Source organism: Canis lupus, chromosome 12 (genome assembly GCF_003254725.2).
Source record: "Canis lupus dingo isolate Sandy chromosome 12, ASM325472v2, whole genome shotgun sequence".
Lineage (NCBI taxonomy): Eukaryota > Metazoa > Chordata > Mammalia > Carnivora > Canidae > Canis > Canis lupus.
Genome location: NC_064254.1, coordinates 68,401,916 through 68,416,027, shown reverse-complemented (window position 1 = coordinate 68,416,027; position 14,112 = coordinate 68,401,916). Strand labels below are relative to the sequence as shown.

General features: G+C 53.8%; 2 protein-coding genes across 5 annotated transcripts in view; one reads left to right on the top strand and one right to left on the bottom strand.

Moving 5' to 3' along the window:
• LOC112658473 (uncharacterized) overlaps positions 1-14,112 on the bottom strand; it is a 444,780-nt gene that overhangs the window by 275,278 nt on the left and 155,390 nt on the right. The window lies entirely within an intron of this gene.
• The window catches only part of FYN (FYN proto-oncogene, Src family tyrosine kinase), a 211,362-nt gene that overhangs the window by 192,881 nt on the left and 4,369 nt on the right, over positions 1-14,112 (top strand). For all 4 annotated transcript variants that reach the window (XM_025444839.3, XM_025444838.3, XM_049092471.1 and 1 more), the window contains one exon: positions 6,654-6,785. In XM_025444839.3, coding sequence (XP_025300624.1) covers positions 6,654-6,785 — 132 coding nt within the window. The remainder of the gene's footprint in view (positions 1-6,653; positions 6,786-14,112) is intronic.

The following is a 14,112-nucleotide window of genomic DNA, read 5'->3' as shown; positions in this document are numbered from 1 at the left end:
AATATTAAAATGAGAAGAAACTTAAGTCAGATCAGTCGTTTAGTAAAATTTTCTGCCTTATACAGGAATCTCTTTTATGATAAAATGTCGTCTTCATAGTAAGATGATTTGGTAAAATAATGCATTTAGACGCCTAGTTGCCACAATCGAGAGACAGGTGGGGATCCCCAGAGGCTGTGTCCCTTTGACGTTTGCAAATCAAGAACTGGGACATCTGATGACAAACAGGGTCTGTGTGGTGTTTCCAGCCCAGAGGTGGTGGGCCGGGGTGGGGGGGGGGGGGCGGGGGGAGCCAGAGACAGGGTGTGGCCCCCCCACCCCAGGGAATGAACGGAGAGGGAGGAGCCTCACTCAGAGACACGAGGAGGCTTGGACTCAGAGATGATTAATTCATTCCTCCCGAAGATGTCTGAGCTTTGCAAAGCGCCTGAGTACGCTAAGTTTCACTCTTTTGTGGCTGAGATCATTAGTATCATTCAACCATGAGAAGTGTGCTAAAATAGTGCAGATGTGTCTAGAGCCACTCTTTAAACGAACATGACGTCGGAAGTGACGATAGAAGGCCGGCCCACCCGACGCTAATGCTCCTTCACCCATGGGCCTTGAAGGTGTCGTGATGCTTCCCGAGAGTGTTGAAAAGTCAAAATGCTTTGCACTCTTTCTCATCCCAAACTGTTCTCAAGGTAGTGACATATTATCCTCCACTTTTGAAAGACAAGGAGAAGGAATGAGGTGGGATGTCATCATATTCTGCTCCCAAGCCCCAGTGGCTTCCCATCACAGGACGGGAGCCAAAGGCTTTAGCGGGGCTGGCGAAAGCCCCATAAAACCTGTCCTTGTGGCCCATTTTATTATTCTTCATGGCATTTGTCACCGTCTGACCCGTATCACGGCCACTCAGTTAGTATATCTCCTTCCCAGACTAAGCGGCACGCCCCGTGGGAGCCAGGGATTGAGTTCACTGCTGTGCTCCTAGCACCAGGTACAGTGCCAGGCACGCGGGGAAAGCTCAGAAAGACTTATGGCGGGAAACGAGAGTGAGCAAAAGCAGCCAGCAGCAGTGGGGGTTGATGTCGTTCTGTGACCAAACTGATGCCTGCATAAACCCACAGCCCTCTCCTTTCTCTTACCGAAAGCCTGGGTGACTGTTCACCTCATTCCACCTGAGAAGGACCAGGGCCCGTGAGTGTGCATGATTGGCATCCAGTTACCTGCTTGGTCTCATTCTATTTCCACTTTCTTTTGCTGTGAACCCCCCCACCAAGGCCTCTGGCCCACCCACCCCTGTCCCCAGCTGCAACTCCAGCGATCTAGGCGTCCCGCTCCTCACAGAGCAAAGTGGGGGGGGGGGGTGTGCTCCTTCCACCTCGGACAGATTCACTGCACACTTTGGCCCGAAAAGCACAGGAGTTTCCAGGGGTTTCTAAGTGTCATTAGTGTGTGACAGATGCTTTTCCACTGCAGTCGGTGGTTGTTAGATCCTGATAAGGGCTTCCAGATGGTGACGGACGATGACACCGGTCACCGAGGACAAAGAGGGGCCCTGCCGAAGAGCAGGGAACTAATAATAAGCCTCATAAGGAGCCATGGTGATTCGGCCCAGAAAGGAAGCTTGGAGGGCTAATCAGCTGCCCAGTCACTCAGTCATTCAACACACCTTTATCTCATTTCTTCCGTACCAGGCACTGGTCTCAGCACCGGAGACACAGTGGCCGTCCAGAACGAGGCTCTCTAAGGGGAGGGGGCACGGTGCTCGGGCACCCCCCCTCCCCTGCCTCTGTGTGTCAAGCAAAGGCTCCCTGTGCAAATAACACTTGGGCTGAGAACGGAGGAGCAGGAGTTAGCCGTGGGTGGGCGCCTCAGCAAAGGGAGCAGCCTGCCCGGTGGCCCTGCCGCAGGTAGCAACCTTCAGAGGAGGGCAGTGGAGAGGCTGGGGGGGGGGGGGCAGGCCCAGGACGACGAGAAGAGGCAGGACCAGCCTGTGCGCGTGGGCCCAGCCCCAGGGCCCTTGCCAGGAGCGCAGGCAGACTACAGAGAGTGAGGAAGGGCTAGCGCGAGGGTGGCGAGGACGCCCGGACACCCAGACACCTTCCCAGGAGTGAGGTGGCCGCAGCGCCGAGAGTGACAAAGCAGCAGGACCTGCAGAGGACACGGGGCGGATGTCCTGAGCTCCTTCCCCACGCAGGCCCTGCGCTGCCCTGGGAGGCCGGGTGATGGGCAGGTAGACGCAGCTCCAGGGAAGGAGGGAAGGAGGGCTCTTGGCATTCTGGTCTCATCAGCCGGGCGGTTTGCTAGGCAGCAAACCGTGAAAGAGAAGCAGAATTCTGGAGAAGGTAAATTTTGGCTGTTATATTTGAGAGGCCCTCTGAGGCCTCCCCGTGGAGACACGGAGGAGAGAATCCATTTTACAGGTCAGGGATCCAGGAGGGAGGGCCCATCGGATGATCCGGGGCAGGTGCCGCGGGAGTCAGGAGAGGGGTCGAAGCCAAGAGACGGAGCACAATCCCCGTCAGTGCACAGCGTTTATGATCACTCAGTTCATACCCCCACAGGATCTGGAGAAACAGGATTGAGGTGTCGGTGACAGACTATTATTTAAAACACTGGCGTGTTTACGCACCACGGAAAGTGGCTTGGCCTAAGGCTCACTGGCCCTCGCTATGATTACAGGAAGGTCAACGGCAGAAGCCTGGATGCTGTGGCTCCATGACGCGGGCCTCGGTGACAGCACCAAGTCAGGCTTTCAGCAAGGGCTTCACCCTGGGAGGCACAACGCCCTAGGCCCCGCCTGGAAAACACTCCGTGGAAAAGACGTTTCAAGTCCACGCGTTAAATACATACATATTATGGACAGCCTTTGTCTAGCGGCCTCGAAGAATCGTAAATGTGTTAAAGTAATTCAGTCAGAAATAAAAGCTATAGGGTGACGATAACTCCTTTACCTTTCGGGTTCATCTAAACAGTGAACAAGTTGGCTGAGCGTCACCGTGTCCTCCAGGGCCCGTGACACCCGTGACACAGATTATCCTACCTGCGGAGTCTGCTACCTTTCCTGCGACAAAATGCAAAGGGGAGGACATTGCGTGGGCATCTGAATCCTCCTCCCAAAGGGGAGAATTTCAAGGAGAGCGAGTCAGCTGGTGACATACCAGAGCCCAAGTCCATTGTAGCGCAGGCCTCTGGACACCGCCTCCTTTTTTCTACAAAACCATCCTGCTTAGAAGACAGCTTTGATCCTGACTTGACTGCCTGTCATGATGTCTTCAAAAATATATCTATTTTTATATATATACGGAGGGACAGAACTTTATTTTCAAGGGAAAGAGAGTATTTACACCCAGGAGATCCTCCTTCCAGGTTTCTGAGCTTTCTTGACTCCACCTGAGGCGAGAGCCCACCACGGCCCCCAGCAGGGCCACCCACGGATTGTGTAGGTAGTTCTCCAGCCAGCGCTGGGGACCCTGTTCTCAGAGCCTGGGGTTTGCAGTGTGCAACCTGCCTGGCCCTGGACAGACAGACAGACACACATACACACACCCACCACCTGCCACAAACCGTCTGGAGCTGCATCTGTGCAGCTGTCCACCCCCCACCCCCACCCCGCCGCCCCGGGAGGTGGGAAACCAAGGCAAGGGGAAGTAGAGGTAATGAGATGAGTAAAAGAGCGGACACCCATCAGTTCTCTTGTTGAAACTATAGTTAACGATCAACAGACTATCGCTGCCCTCGTTTATTAACCTTCTCCTGCCTTCAGGAGGAAAATATGAGGTATCTTTAGGGAAGCTGCTTCTGTCAACAGTGGCTGCTATTTTAAGACTGAGAAGAAGTAGGAGAAATTGGGCAAAGACAGTCTTTATTTTCTTTTTTCTTCCAAAATGTGTACTGGGTGTAAATATATTGCTTATCTTAGAAAGAAAACTAACACAAAATAAATTTATCTACGGGAGCTCCCGCTAATAAGTCTCAGAGCACATATCCACCAACGGTTTCCTATCAGAGATCCCTTGCAGCCTTTGTTTGAATTGATCTGTTGAAGGTTTACATATTCTTCTAATTCTTGTTGTAGATGACGTAATGAAAAAAAAAAAAAAAAACAGTAAAGCCCGACTAACACAACGGGTTGATATATTGATGTTTGTTTCAGCTTTTATTAACCCTCACATTGTGAGATCTCCTCTCAGAAAATCCAAAATGACTTTATCCAAATCTTGAACGGTTTACTTTCAGCAACACACTGCACGCACACACACCTTCACAAACGTTGAATGATTCTGAGGAGGGAAGAAAAGCTCCTTTTGCTTGTCATTTTACTTACAGGCTTTGTGTCGGCACGGGGGAGGGAAAAAAAAAAAAGTTCTTTTTGCTTTCGAGATGGACATGGATTTCCAAGCCATTTGGCTCAAGAGATAGTTTAAATAGGAATGAATTTAATATACCTTTAATTCTCTGAAATAAGAGAACTCCAGCTGAGGTCTGGTCCAGGGCAGAGTCTGTTCTCGACACTGAAGAAAATCTATCACATTAATCCCCGCGGCTCAGAGTCCAAAGCTGCGTGAACAGAATGCTCGAGGGTAGGTTCTCACACAGCAGAACGCTTTGAAAGAAAACTTTAAAAACAAAACGACTGTTCGGAGAATACCAGGCCTTGTGTGGAATCATGCAGCACGTAAGAAAAGATAGAAATAATTATGCTTGAGAAACACAGCTAATTAAAAATAACTCAGTGCATAAAAGGAAAACTATAGAATAACTTCTCCGCTCCAGCGTAAATGTGAGATGCCACATAATGAAATAGTAGGATTTTTTAAATTTCATTTCACACTGGCATAAAAGAGATGGAGAGGAAAATTACATCGCCACAAAATGCCAGGGTAGATTTGCTAAAGACGTTATCATGTACTGTGTTTAAAACAAAAATCTAATTGCTGTAATTTATCATAGCTCTTGTTATTAAAACCATGCTAATTTAAGGATTTTAATTATTTGCCACTTTTGCGTATTGTGACTTTTCGTAGAAGATACCATGAAAATTTCTGATTCTATCAGCCTTTGTATGATTTTTTTCCTTTTTTTTTAAGGAGCTCCTAAGGAAAATTAACATGCTTTCAACATACAATCGTGTTTCCATCGGTAATAAAAACTCCCTGTGTTTTTCTTCTGGTTTGTTCAGTGAAATATCTGGAACTGCTTTATAATTGCTGAGCTTGATATGTGAGAGCACAGGCTGCCGAATCAATTTTATTTTATTTATTTTATTTTTTTCCGAATCAATTTTAATTCCCCGTACACACATCTAGCCTTAGAGCAGGGTGGACGCCGCCCTTCCTTTTGGATTGGAGAGAGGATTCTCCAAATGATCCGAGAAATTTCTTTTTTTTTTTTTTTTTTTTTTTTTTTTTTTTTTTGATCCGAGAAATTTTCAAAGAAAAGGTTCTACTGACTGGGGCATGAATTTGTCGCTTGGTCTTGAGAAATCAGACTCGTAAGACAGTCATTGAGGCAAGATTGCTCTTTAAGAACAAACATTAAACAGCACCCTCCCGGCCGGCCAGTAGGAGAAAGGTAGGGAGGGAAGCGAGGAATCCTAGAGTATAAAAGAAAAAAACTACCCCGGGAGTAAAGAGGGCCACTATCAGCGATGGGGGGAGAGGTGGAGGGAAGGAGCCAGAGGCAAAATCATTTCTCTGCCGTGCGTATGGAAGGCCTTGTGGAAATAGAGCCCATTGCAACAAAATACATGGGCTGCAGCAAATTGTCTTTGCCTTGGGAGAAGCATGGTGGTCTGATTTGGTTTTTATGCACCTCGTAAGAGCACACCATGGTCTCCTGTGCCAAGGAATCCGTGAGAGTAGTGTTATGATTTGATACTTTATGCATTAATTAAAATACAACATCATGGGACACCTGGGTGGCTCAGCGGTGGAGCGCCTGCCTTCGGCCCAGGTTGTGATCCCAGGATTGAGTCTCACGTCGGGCTCCCTGTGGAGAATCTGCTTCTCTCTCCTCCTATGTCTCTGCCTCTCTCTCTGTGTCTCTCTTGAATAAATAAATAAAACCTTTTTTTTTTAAGATTTTATTTATTTACTCATAGAGACACAGAGAGAGAATGTGAGGCCAAGACACAGGCAGAGGGAGAAGCGGGCTTCATGCGGGGAGCCCAACGTGGAACTCGATCCAGGGTCTCCAGGATCACACCCTGGGCTGCAGGTGGCCCTAAACCGCTGCGCCACCGGGGATGCCCGATACATAAAATCTTTAAAAAAAAATAAAATGCGACATCGTTTCAAAGCAAAGGAAAAAACGTGTATAAAATTAGTTTCCTAAGTCACAAGTCAGCCCTACATCCAGACCAAACCCATGACATTCGGTGTGGTCAGAGATTCAAGTTCTAGAAGCCAGAGCTTTTTAAGGAGCTTTTCAGTCCAATCTTTTAATGGGAAAATTAAAATTAGACTAGCTTGCTGGAGGTCCCAGAGCCAGGACCAGCTGCTCTGTTGTAGGTCGCTCTTGCTCACTGCCTTCCCATCCCCCTCTACGGGCTTGCTCCTGTGGAAGTGGCTTCCTAGCACTTCCCACCATCACCCCCAACCCCATACCGGGCGCCGTCCTCCCCGCCAGTCGCCAGTCGAGTAACCCATGTGTTCTTTCTGCAGGTGCAAAGTTCCCCATTAAGTGGACGGCCCCCGAGGCAGCCCTGTACGGGAGGTTCACGATCAAGTCTGACGTGTGGTCTTTCGGAATCTTACTCACAGAGCTGGTCACCAAAGGAAGAGTGCCATACCCAGGTAAGAGTGGGACCTGGCAGAGATGGGCCCCTGCCTGGATGCTCTCTTAACGCTTTTGCCTTTTGAAGCCCCATCCTCGACTTTCTGCCAAGCGTGAGTTTGAGGAACACGGGCAGGTATTTAGCCAGGGAGGAGCAGAACCGGGAGCCACCGTGGGCATCGTGGAGACAAGCAGCTACCGTGCACTGTGTGCACTGTGTGCAGGCTCCACGTAAACGGCAGCTCGGATGAGCGCTTCCGTCCACCCCAGTTCACGGAGCCTGCTCTCTCAGTGTCAGCATGCAGCCTCGGCTCCTGGAATAGATATGGTCCTGGCACAGCCTCACCCCAAATAGGGTTTACAGACACTTCCAGGAAGAGGAGGAGAAGAGCCCCCATTGCCTTTCTGATTACACTGTAGCACTGACCCATGGCGTGAGCCTGGCAAGAAAATGCCAGGACCTGCTCTCTCCGCAGACCCCGCTCCAGATGGCCAGAGGTACATGGGAAACGCAGCTTAGAAGCTACCCATTGCCCGTTTCCAAACAGTCAAAATGTGCTCCACAATAGCAAGTGTAATGTCAAGAAACTGGAGATTCTTCTTAGGCCCTGGAAATTTCCTAGACTATCAGACTCCTGCCTTTCAAAGAAACCTCAGGTTTAGGTTATCCACGCTTAAATTCATTAATTTCAACAGATGGTGACGTAAAGGACACTCGTGCCATTTCACCTCCACGCTTTAGTGGTTATACTATAGCACATGGACGATCTGCTTTCTGAAATGTTAAGGACATATTTTTCAGTTACTGTTGAGGGAAGAAAGAACATAGCTCCCCCTCGTTCCCTGCCTAAGAAAGGAGCTTAAAAAAAAAAAAAAAAGCCACGATAGAAACGATAGTGGAGATTAATGAGGAATCGAGGTCTCTTGCAAATCCTGGGTTTTGTAATTCTATCTTCACAGTCAGAGGAGACAGCGAGGGCAGATTAATTTGTAATCCCTTTGTTCGTTTTTTTATGATTATTTCTGGTCATCTTCGGAGAATGCAGAGAAGCAAAGAGGATCTCTTTTCAGGTCGGCGTGGCCTTGAGACTCCTAGGGGAGCCGGGTTGGCACAGAGACAAAATGGACAAAATTCCGTGTCTCTCAAGTGCCAGCCCTGGGCGTTTGGAGATGCGGGTGGAAGTCGGCTGCTCCCAGCACCCCCAGCCGCCCGGAGCGCCCGGAGAGCGGCCAACCAGCAGGGACGAAGGGGCGTCCGGCGCGGCCTGCAGCGCAGCCTGGGCATTTTTGAGTTGCTTCTTGGGGGAGGCAATGCGCAGGTCCTTGGGATTTTGAAGATATGAAAGCACCTTTTTTTTTTTTTTTTTTGGCCTGAATTTCAAACTAATTTCTCCCTGAGTCCCCCAGGGTCACAGTCAGCCAGTGTGTTGAACGCAACGGAGGGGAAAAGGTTAATGTTGTTTAGCCTTTCTCAGAAGGCTTTCCCCTCAGTGACACAAAGCCAGTTTTTGTTCCTGCGGGTGCAGGCGGATCCAAGACAAAGGGGCGGGGGGGGGGGGGGGGGGGGGTGCCCGGACGAGGCCGGCAGGTGTGCGCTTCTGACCCAGAGTCTTTTACCAAGTTTGGTCCTACGTACCCAAGGAGAATGGCCTCGTTTTATAACTGAGGCTAAGATCGGGTCATTGAGCAGAGCCTCCCGTGAGGACGCCTTGCTGTACCTAGGAAGGAAGCACAAAGAAGACATTCACGCTCTGCGGAGCTGGTCAGAAGCTTCCTAGGAGCTAGGCCTGTGTCGCCGGCTGGGGCTAGAGCAACGGCAAGATACACGGATTCGGTCCCGGCGCTCACGGACCTTACGGTCAGGTAGATGGGATAGGCATCGAATTTAGGAAGAAATCAGTCTTTTCTGTTCCTTACTTATTATTTGAGGAAATCGTCCTCATGGGATGAATTAACTGGAATCTACCCACGGTGGGCCTCGAATTTTGATCGGATAATGGGGGCGGGGGCGCGTGATTCGGGTCTACAGAGCGGGCCCTCCCTCAGAATCCCGTGAGGGCGGCGGGGGGGAAACGAGACCTACGTCCACCTGCTTCTGCATCGCTCTGTCCTACGAGCGGCCGCTGACAGGCCCGGGGGGACGCCAGGGCCCAGGAGGACGGAGCTCACTCGAGGAGTTGGAGGGCCCAAGTCTGGAAGCGCACCTGGAACGGCCGCCGGAGCCGTGGCCTCCCGAGCTCGGTGTCGCCCAGCTTCCCGCGGACGTCACGGTGACGGGAAGGACCTTCCTGTCCACGTAGTCACGGCCGGTGTGGCCACGTCAGCCAGCGTGGGCCCGGGCCCTGCCTCCCTGCTGCGCTGCGGCCTGCTCGTGGTGTACGTGGGCGCCCCCCGGCCCCCGCCAGCGTGGACGTCTCCACCCACGCGGACATTTCTCAGGGGGCTCCGGCGTACTTTTAAGTGATTCCTTTTTCGAGAACAGCAGGTGACGGTATCTTTCCGGATTCTTTCATACCTGAGCGTGACCCGCCGTCACCCTGACCCAGAGGAAAGGCAACTGGTAGACGAGGATGGAGGTCGAGGGAGGGGAGGGGCCTCCTCCCCGGGTTCATCGAGCCTTCACGAGAGAAGTTCCAGAAGTAGGAATCAGAGAAGGGGCCCAGGGTGGAGGGAGGCGGGACCACATGAGGAGCAGAGGGTCAAGGAGACTGCGAGACGCAGGGGTCGGCAGGTCAGTCCCTGAAAGGAGCGGACCCAACGGAAGGCAGGAAGGACGACCTCACTGGGAGTGACAGCTTTGGAGCCAGGGGAAAAAAAAGAAAAAAAAATACACTGGGATGTGACACGGAGACGGGCGTGGGGGAGCAGAGGGGAGTCGCACGCGCCCCTCCCGGGCAGAGGCCGCTGCCCGTGCGCGTCCCGGAGGCGCCGCGGGTCCAAAGGGCAGCTGTGCCCCCCACAGTCCCCGGCTGCTGCGGGCGCCAAGGCCAGAGCCCCTGTCTGCAGCAGCGGCGGCACGTGTACCCGAGGGGACCGACGGCGCTCGCGGGCAGGGGCTCTCCCTCTCCGGGGCTGCTGCAGAGGACGGGAGTCCGGCTCCCTGCCCGTCACTGGCCTCCAGCGCCTCCCGCCACGTCCTTCCTTCGCTCTTTGCCTCCGCTGCCCCGTGTCAGGCCGCCACCCGCTGTGCCGTGACCCCTTCGTGGGACTTCCTGCTTCGGTTTCTCCTCCCCGCTCACCCCTTCTGTCACTGTCACCGCCGGGTTGTTATCCTAGAAAACAGAGACACGGTTATCTCACTCTCCTAGTTAGAAGCATCTGGAAGGTGTGGTTTCCCTTCCCCTTCCAGAGAAACTCCAGAAGCCTTAGCTTCGCGTCCTCCTTAGTAACCCTTTCTTTGAGGGGAGTGTGGTCGGGGAGTGGAGGGGGGTGGAGGAGACTCCTTGAGTCGCTCCACAAATATTTATTGAGCACCTACTGTATGCCAGGCCTGGTTCAAGCACTGACCCGTGCCCTCATGAGCATTTATTCTTCTTGGACAAGACAGACAATAAACAAAGATAGGCAAACTCTGTTGTGTGGGGGCGGGTGGGGTGGGGGGGTGAGAGGAAAACAAAACGAGGAAGGGGATGGAGAGAGGCAAGGGAAGGGCCCACAGGGAGGGCGGCACCTGAGGAAGGACCTGCAGGACGCAGGCTCCAGGGAGCTGTGTGGCAGGGCGTCCTCCCTCCCGGCAGCAGCGTGGCTGGAGCAGAGGGAACGGGAGGCCCAAGGGGCCCGGGGAGACCACAGAGGGCCTCCCAGGTCACTGTGAGGACTGGGGCTGTTGTCCTTAGTGAGGTGGGGGGTCACTGACGGGCCTGAGTGGGAGAGTGACATGACCTGGCGGCGAGTTCCTTCTTGCCACCCCCGGCCCTCACCCTGGGCCATCCCGCTGACCCAAGTCGCTCCTCTCGGCTCCACTGTCGGCCTCACCGTCCTTCAGAGCCCAGCCCAGACATCGCCTTCTCCACGTCCACCCCAAATGACCCGCCCCGTCTGCTTGCCTCCGTGCCACCCGGGGCCCAGCGGCGTCTGCCCATGCAGACTCTCAGTGAGCGTAAGCCCACACAGGGTGGGTGGGTGGGTGGGATAGCAAAAAGAGACGGGCGGAGGGCAGGGGAGATTATTCCGATGAGTTTTTTGAGACAAGCTCTCCTTCAGGTTGGCTGATGGCCTGCAAAGCCTTTTAACTCTGTTGCCCCACCTGCACCATAAAGAAACGCAGCGCGTGTTGGCCCATCGCGAGCTGGCCTCTGCCCTCAGAGTTGCCCCGGGAAGCCCGCGTCCCAGCTCCGGTCCAGGCAGGCAGTCCCGCCGTCCTGTGCCCCGGCTCTAGCCTGCACAGCTGCTCCGTGAATTCGGCAGGATCCGGAGAGGCAGGAGCGGGCCCTGAAGCCCGGCACATTGACCCCTGCACTTGAAGCACTTTTGAATCTTTCCCTGAGTGGCAGCTCCTGGCTTTCGCGAATGTATGAATGTATCCAGCCGCCCGACGGGGACTTAAAGCGACAGGGGAAACTAGGGAAACCAGCAGGTCTCCTCCTTAGAGAATTGCAAGCCCCACCCGTCCCCCGCCGCCCACCCCACCGCCCCACTGGGACACCCGCGGCCCTGGACCCCACGCACATTGCTCTGTGCTCAGCAGCCACCTTCACCACCTGCCTTCTCACCTCCTGCTAGGCTCAGCGTGCCCACCGAGCAGATTTTTCTGGGGGTAGGAAAAGAGGAGACTCTCGGGCCAGGAACCTGGGAAGCAGGAGGGAAGCGCGACTCTCAGCCAAGGGTGCTCTGCCCTCCGCCCCCATCCACCTCCCGGGCTCCTCTGCTCAGCTCCCGAGTGCCCCCCAGAGAGGGAAGCCAGCCTGGAGTTGCCGCCCTTCCCTACGGGGTTTCTCGGGGCCAGCTGGCTGCGGAGAGGGGGGAGTGGGGAGGAGAAGGCACCCGGAGAGGGCAGCCAGAGAGAAGCTTTCTGCTCCTGAGCCCCAGTCCCGCTGCCCTTCGTGGTCAGCTCAGTGTTTCCAGGGCCTTCCCCGTGGACACCCTGGCGCTCTTCCTCCCGTCTCCTCCTCTGGGACAGTTCTTCATGGTGCTGCGTGATCCACGTCAAACAGCCCTGCTGTACCATGGCACCTGAGTAGCTGTCCTTTCCACATCCGTTAGTACGGTGGGCTTAATAAAACCGGCTGCCCTGAGGTTATCAGGGAAGATGAGGCAAGAGAAACAAAACTAGTCGTTCTTGTGCCTTCCCAAAGTCACTCCTTCATTTTCGCCTCTGCTCTTTGATGAGCATCTGTCTGCCCTAAAGTGGCACTTTGATCCTTCACCAGACCTAACAGGACACCTCCCGACTGCTGCCCAGAGCCCGGGACGGTCTGGGGTACCACAGGCTCCTCGCCGTTAACTTTGCCCTCGGTCCCCTGGCAGACACAGGCGAGTAAACAGAAGGAGCTTCCCACAGGGTTTATGCAGAGAAGCCAGGGGGAGCCTCCGGAGAAAGCCTTCTGCACAAGAGAGCATAAGTTCTCTGAATGCAAAGCTCAGCTTGCAAAAAGCAACCCCAACGTCTGATAACCTCACATCGTTCCCGTTGCGAGAGGCTCCCTTTCCCCGTGGCACAAAATCCAGGTTCTTGAGACCCGTCGTCTAATCCAGATGTGGCCTTGATCCGCCAACGGATCGTGCAGAGCTGGCCCCTCAGAGATCCGCATTAGGAAGCTGCACAAATGGGAAGCCATAAAACCCAACACTCCCCTTTCATAGGAGACCCGTTTTTTGGGTTTTTTGGGGTTTGTTTTGTTTTGTTTTGTTTCAAACAGCTGCAAGCACAGTGAATGTTGACAAACGAAGAAACTGAGGCCAGGGGTGGTCAGGTCATCAGTTAGAGGTGCAGAGTTGGAAGTAGTGAAGTGGCTCCGCTGGGGGAAATGAGGTTTCTTCCCCTTCTCTAAAGAATCTGAAAGAAAAGGGGGATGAGGCTCTGTGGAGTTAGTGGGTAGCTCGAAGGAGAGGAACGGGAAAAATCTAAAAGAAGAAGAGGTGGAAAGACAAGGGGAGAAGGGAAGGGAACGCACGCACGTGTAAGCGGGAGGGTCGGACGCGTGGCCCCGGTTGGGAAGCCGGAGCAAGGCAGCCCAATGACTCAGGAAGGGTTCTGTGGTGGTGACGGCAGGAAGGGAGTAGGCGCGGGGGGCGCAGAGGCTCGGCCGCCCGCTGGAAATGGGGCTCTCTCCGTGACCGCCCCCGAAGGCCCGAAATCCATGGTGACGGGAGGCCCCGGGGAGGATCTAGGGAAGACGGATTGGAAGGCAAACCCCGGCACGGTCCACGTCCGTGGAGCTGTGACCCGTGGGAATGGCCCATTCTGCAGACGCAGCGAGAGGGCAGAGGCCGCCCGCAGAGGCCAGGTGGGGCCAAGCTGGCCGCCCAGCCCCGCGTCCTTCCTGACTGTGACACCTCCCAGGCCGGCCACCGCCCACCACAGGGACCACCCTCGGCTGAGAAACGGTCTCCCAGCAGCTCCCACTGGAAACCTGGAGGCCCGAGCGGTCCAAGGCAGTGTCACCCGGAAACGCGCCCACAGGCCGTGTTTTAAAGCCTCTGGCTCTTCTGTTTCTCTGCCAGCATCTCCCCCATGAAAAGGGAGGGAAAAGAAAAAAAACACTCCAGCACCCTCCTGCCTCCCTGCCTCCTCCACAGGAGGTATGGTGACCACTTCCCCTGGCCTGGTGTCCCCGCCGCCCTCCAGGCCCCGCCGCCGGCCTGCGTGGCCCCTGCCGGGCCCTTCCCGCACCGCCCAGGTGCTAGGTGCAGCCAGTGTCTTGGGAAAAGTGGCTCAAGGAGGGCAGCTCCCAAGTCCTTTTGGTAACAAAAATATGAAACCGTCGAAAAAGAAAAAAGGAAAATAGTCTCATTTCTATCGTAGTGTGGAGAGTAAAACCCACTTTTGCTAAAAAAAGAAATTCTTGAAACAATTGATCAAAATTCTTAGAGCTGGGAATACTTTTTTTTTTTTTTTTTTTAATATGAACACAATCCGCTTCATCTGGCTGTCGTTTGTAGAGTCAAAACTAGCCCAGGGTGCCTGGGGGGCTCAGTCAGTTAAGCCTGAGACCCGGGGGTGTCACAGATCGAGCCCCATGTCAGGCCCCCTGCTCAGCAGGGAGCCTGCTCCTCCCTCTCCTGCTCCCCCGGCTTGTGCTCACTCTCCCTCCCTCTCTCTGTCAAATAAATAAGTAAAATCTAAAAAAAAAAAACAAAACTCTCCCCAGCCTTGCCCAGCGGCATCTCCAGATCGCGGGGTGCTGT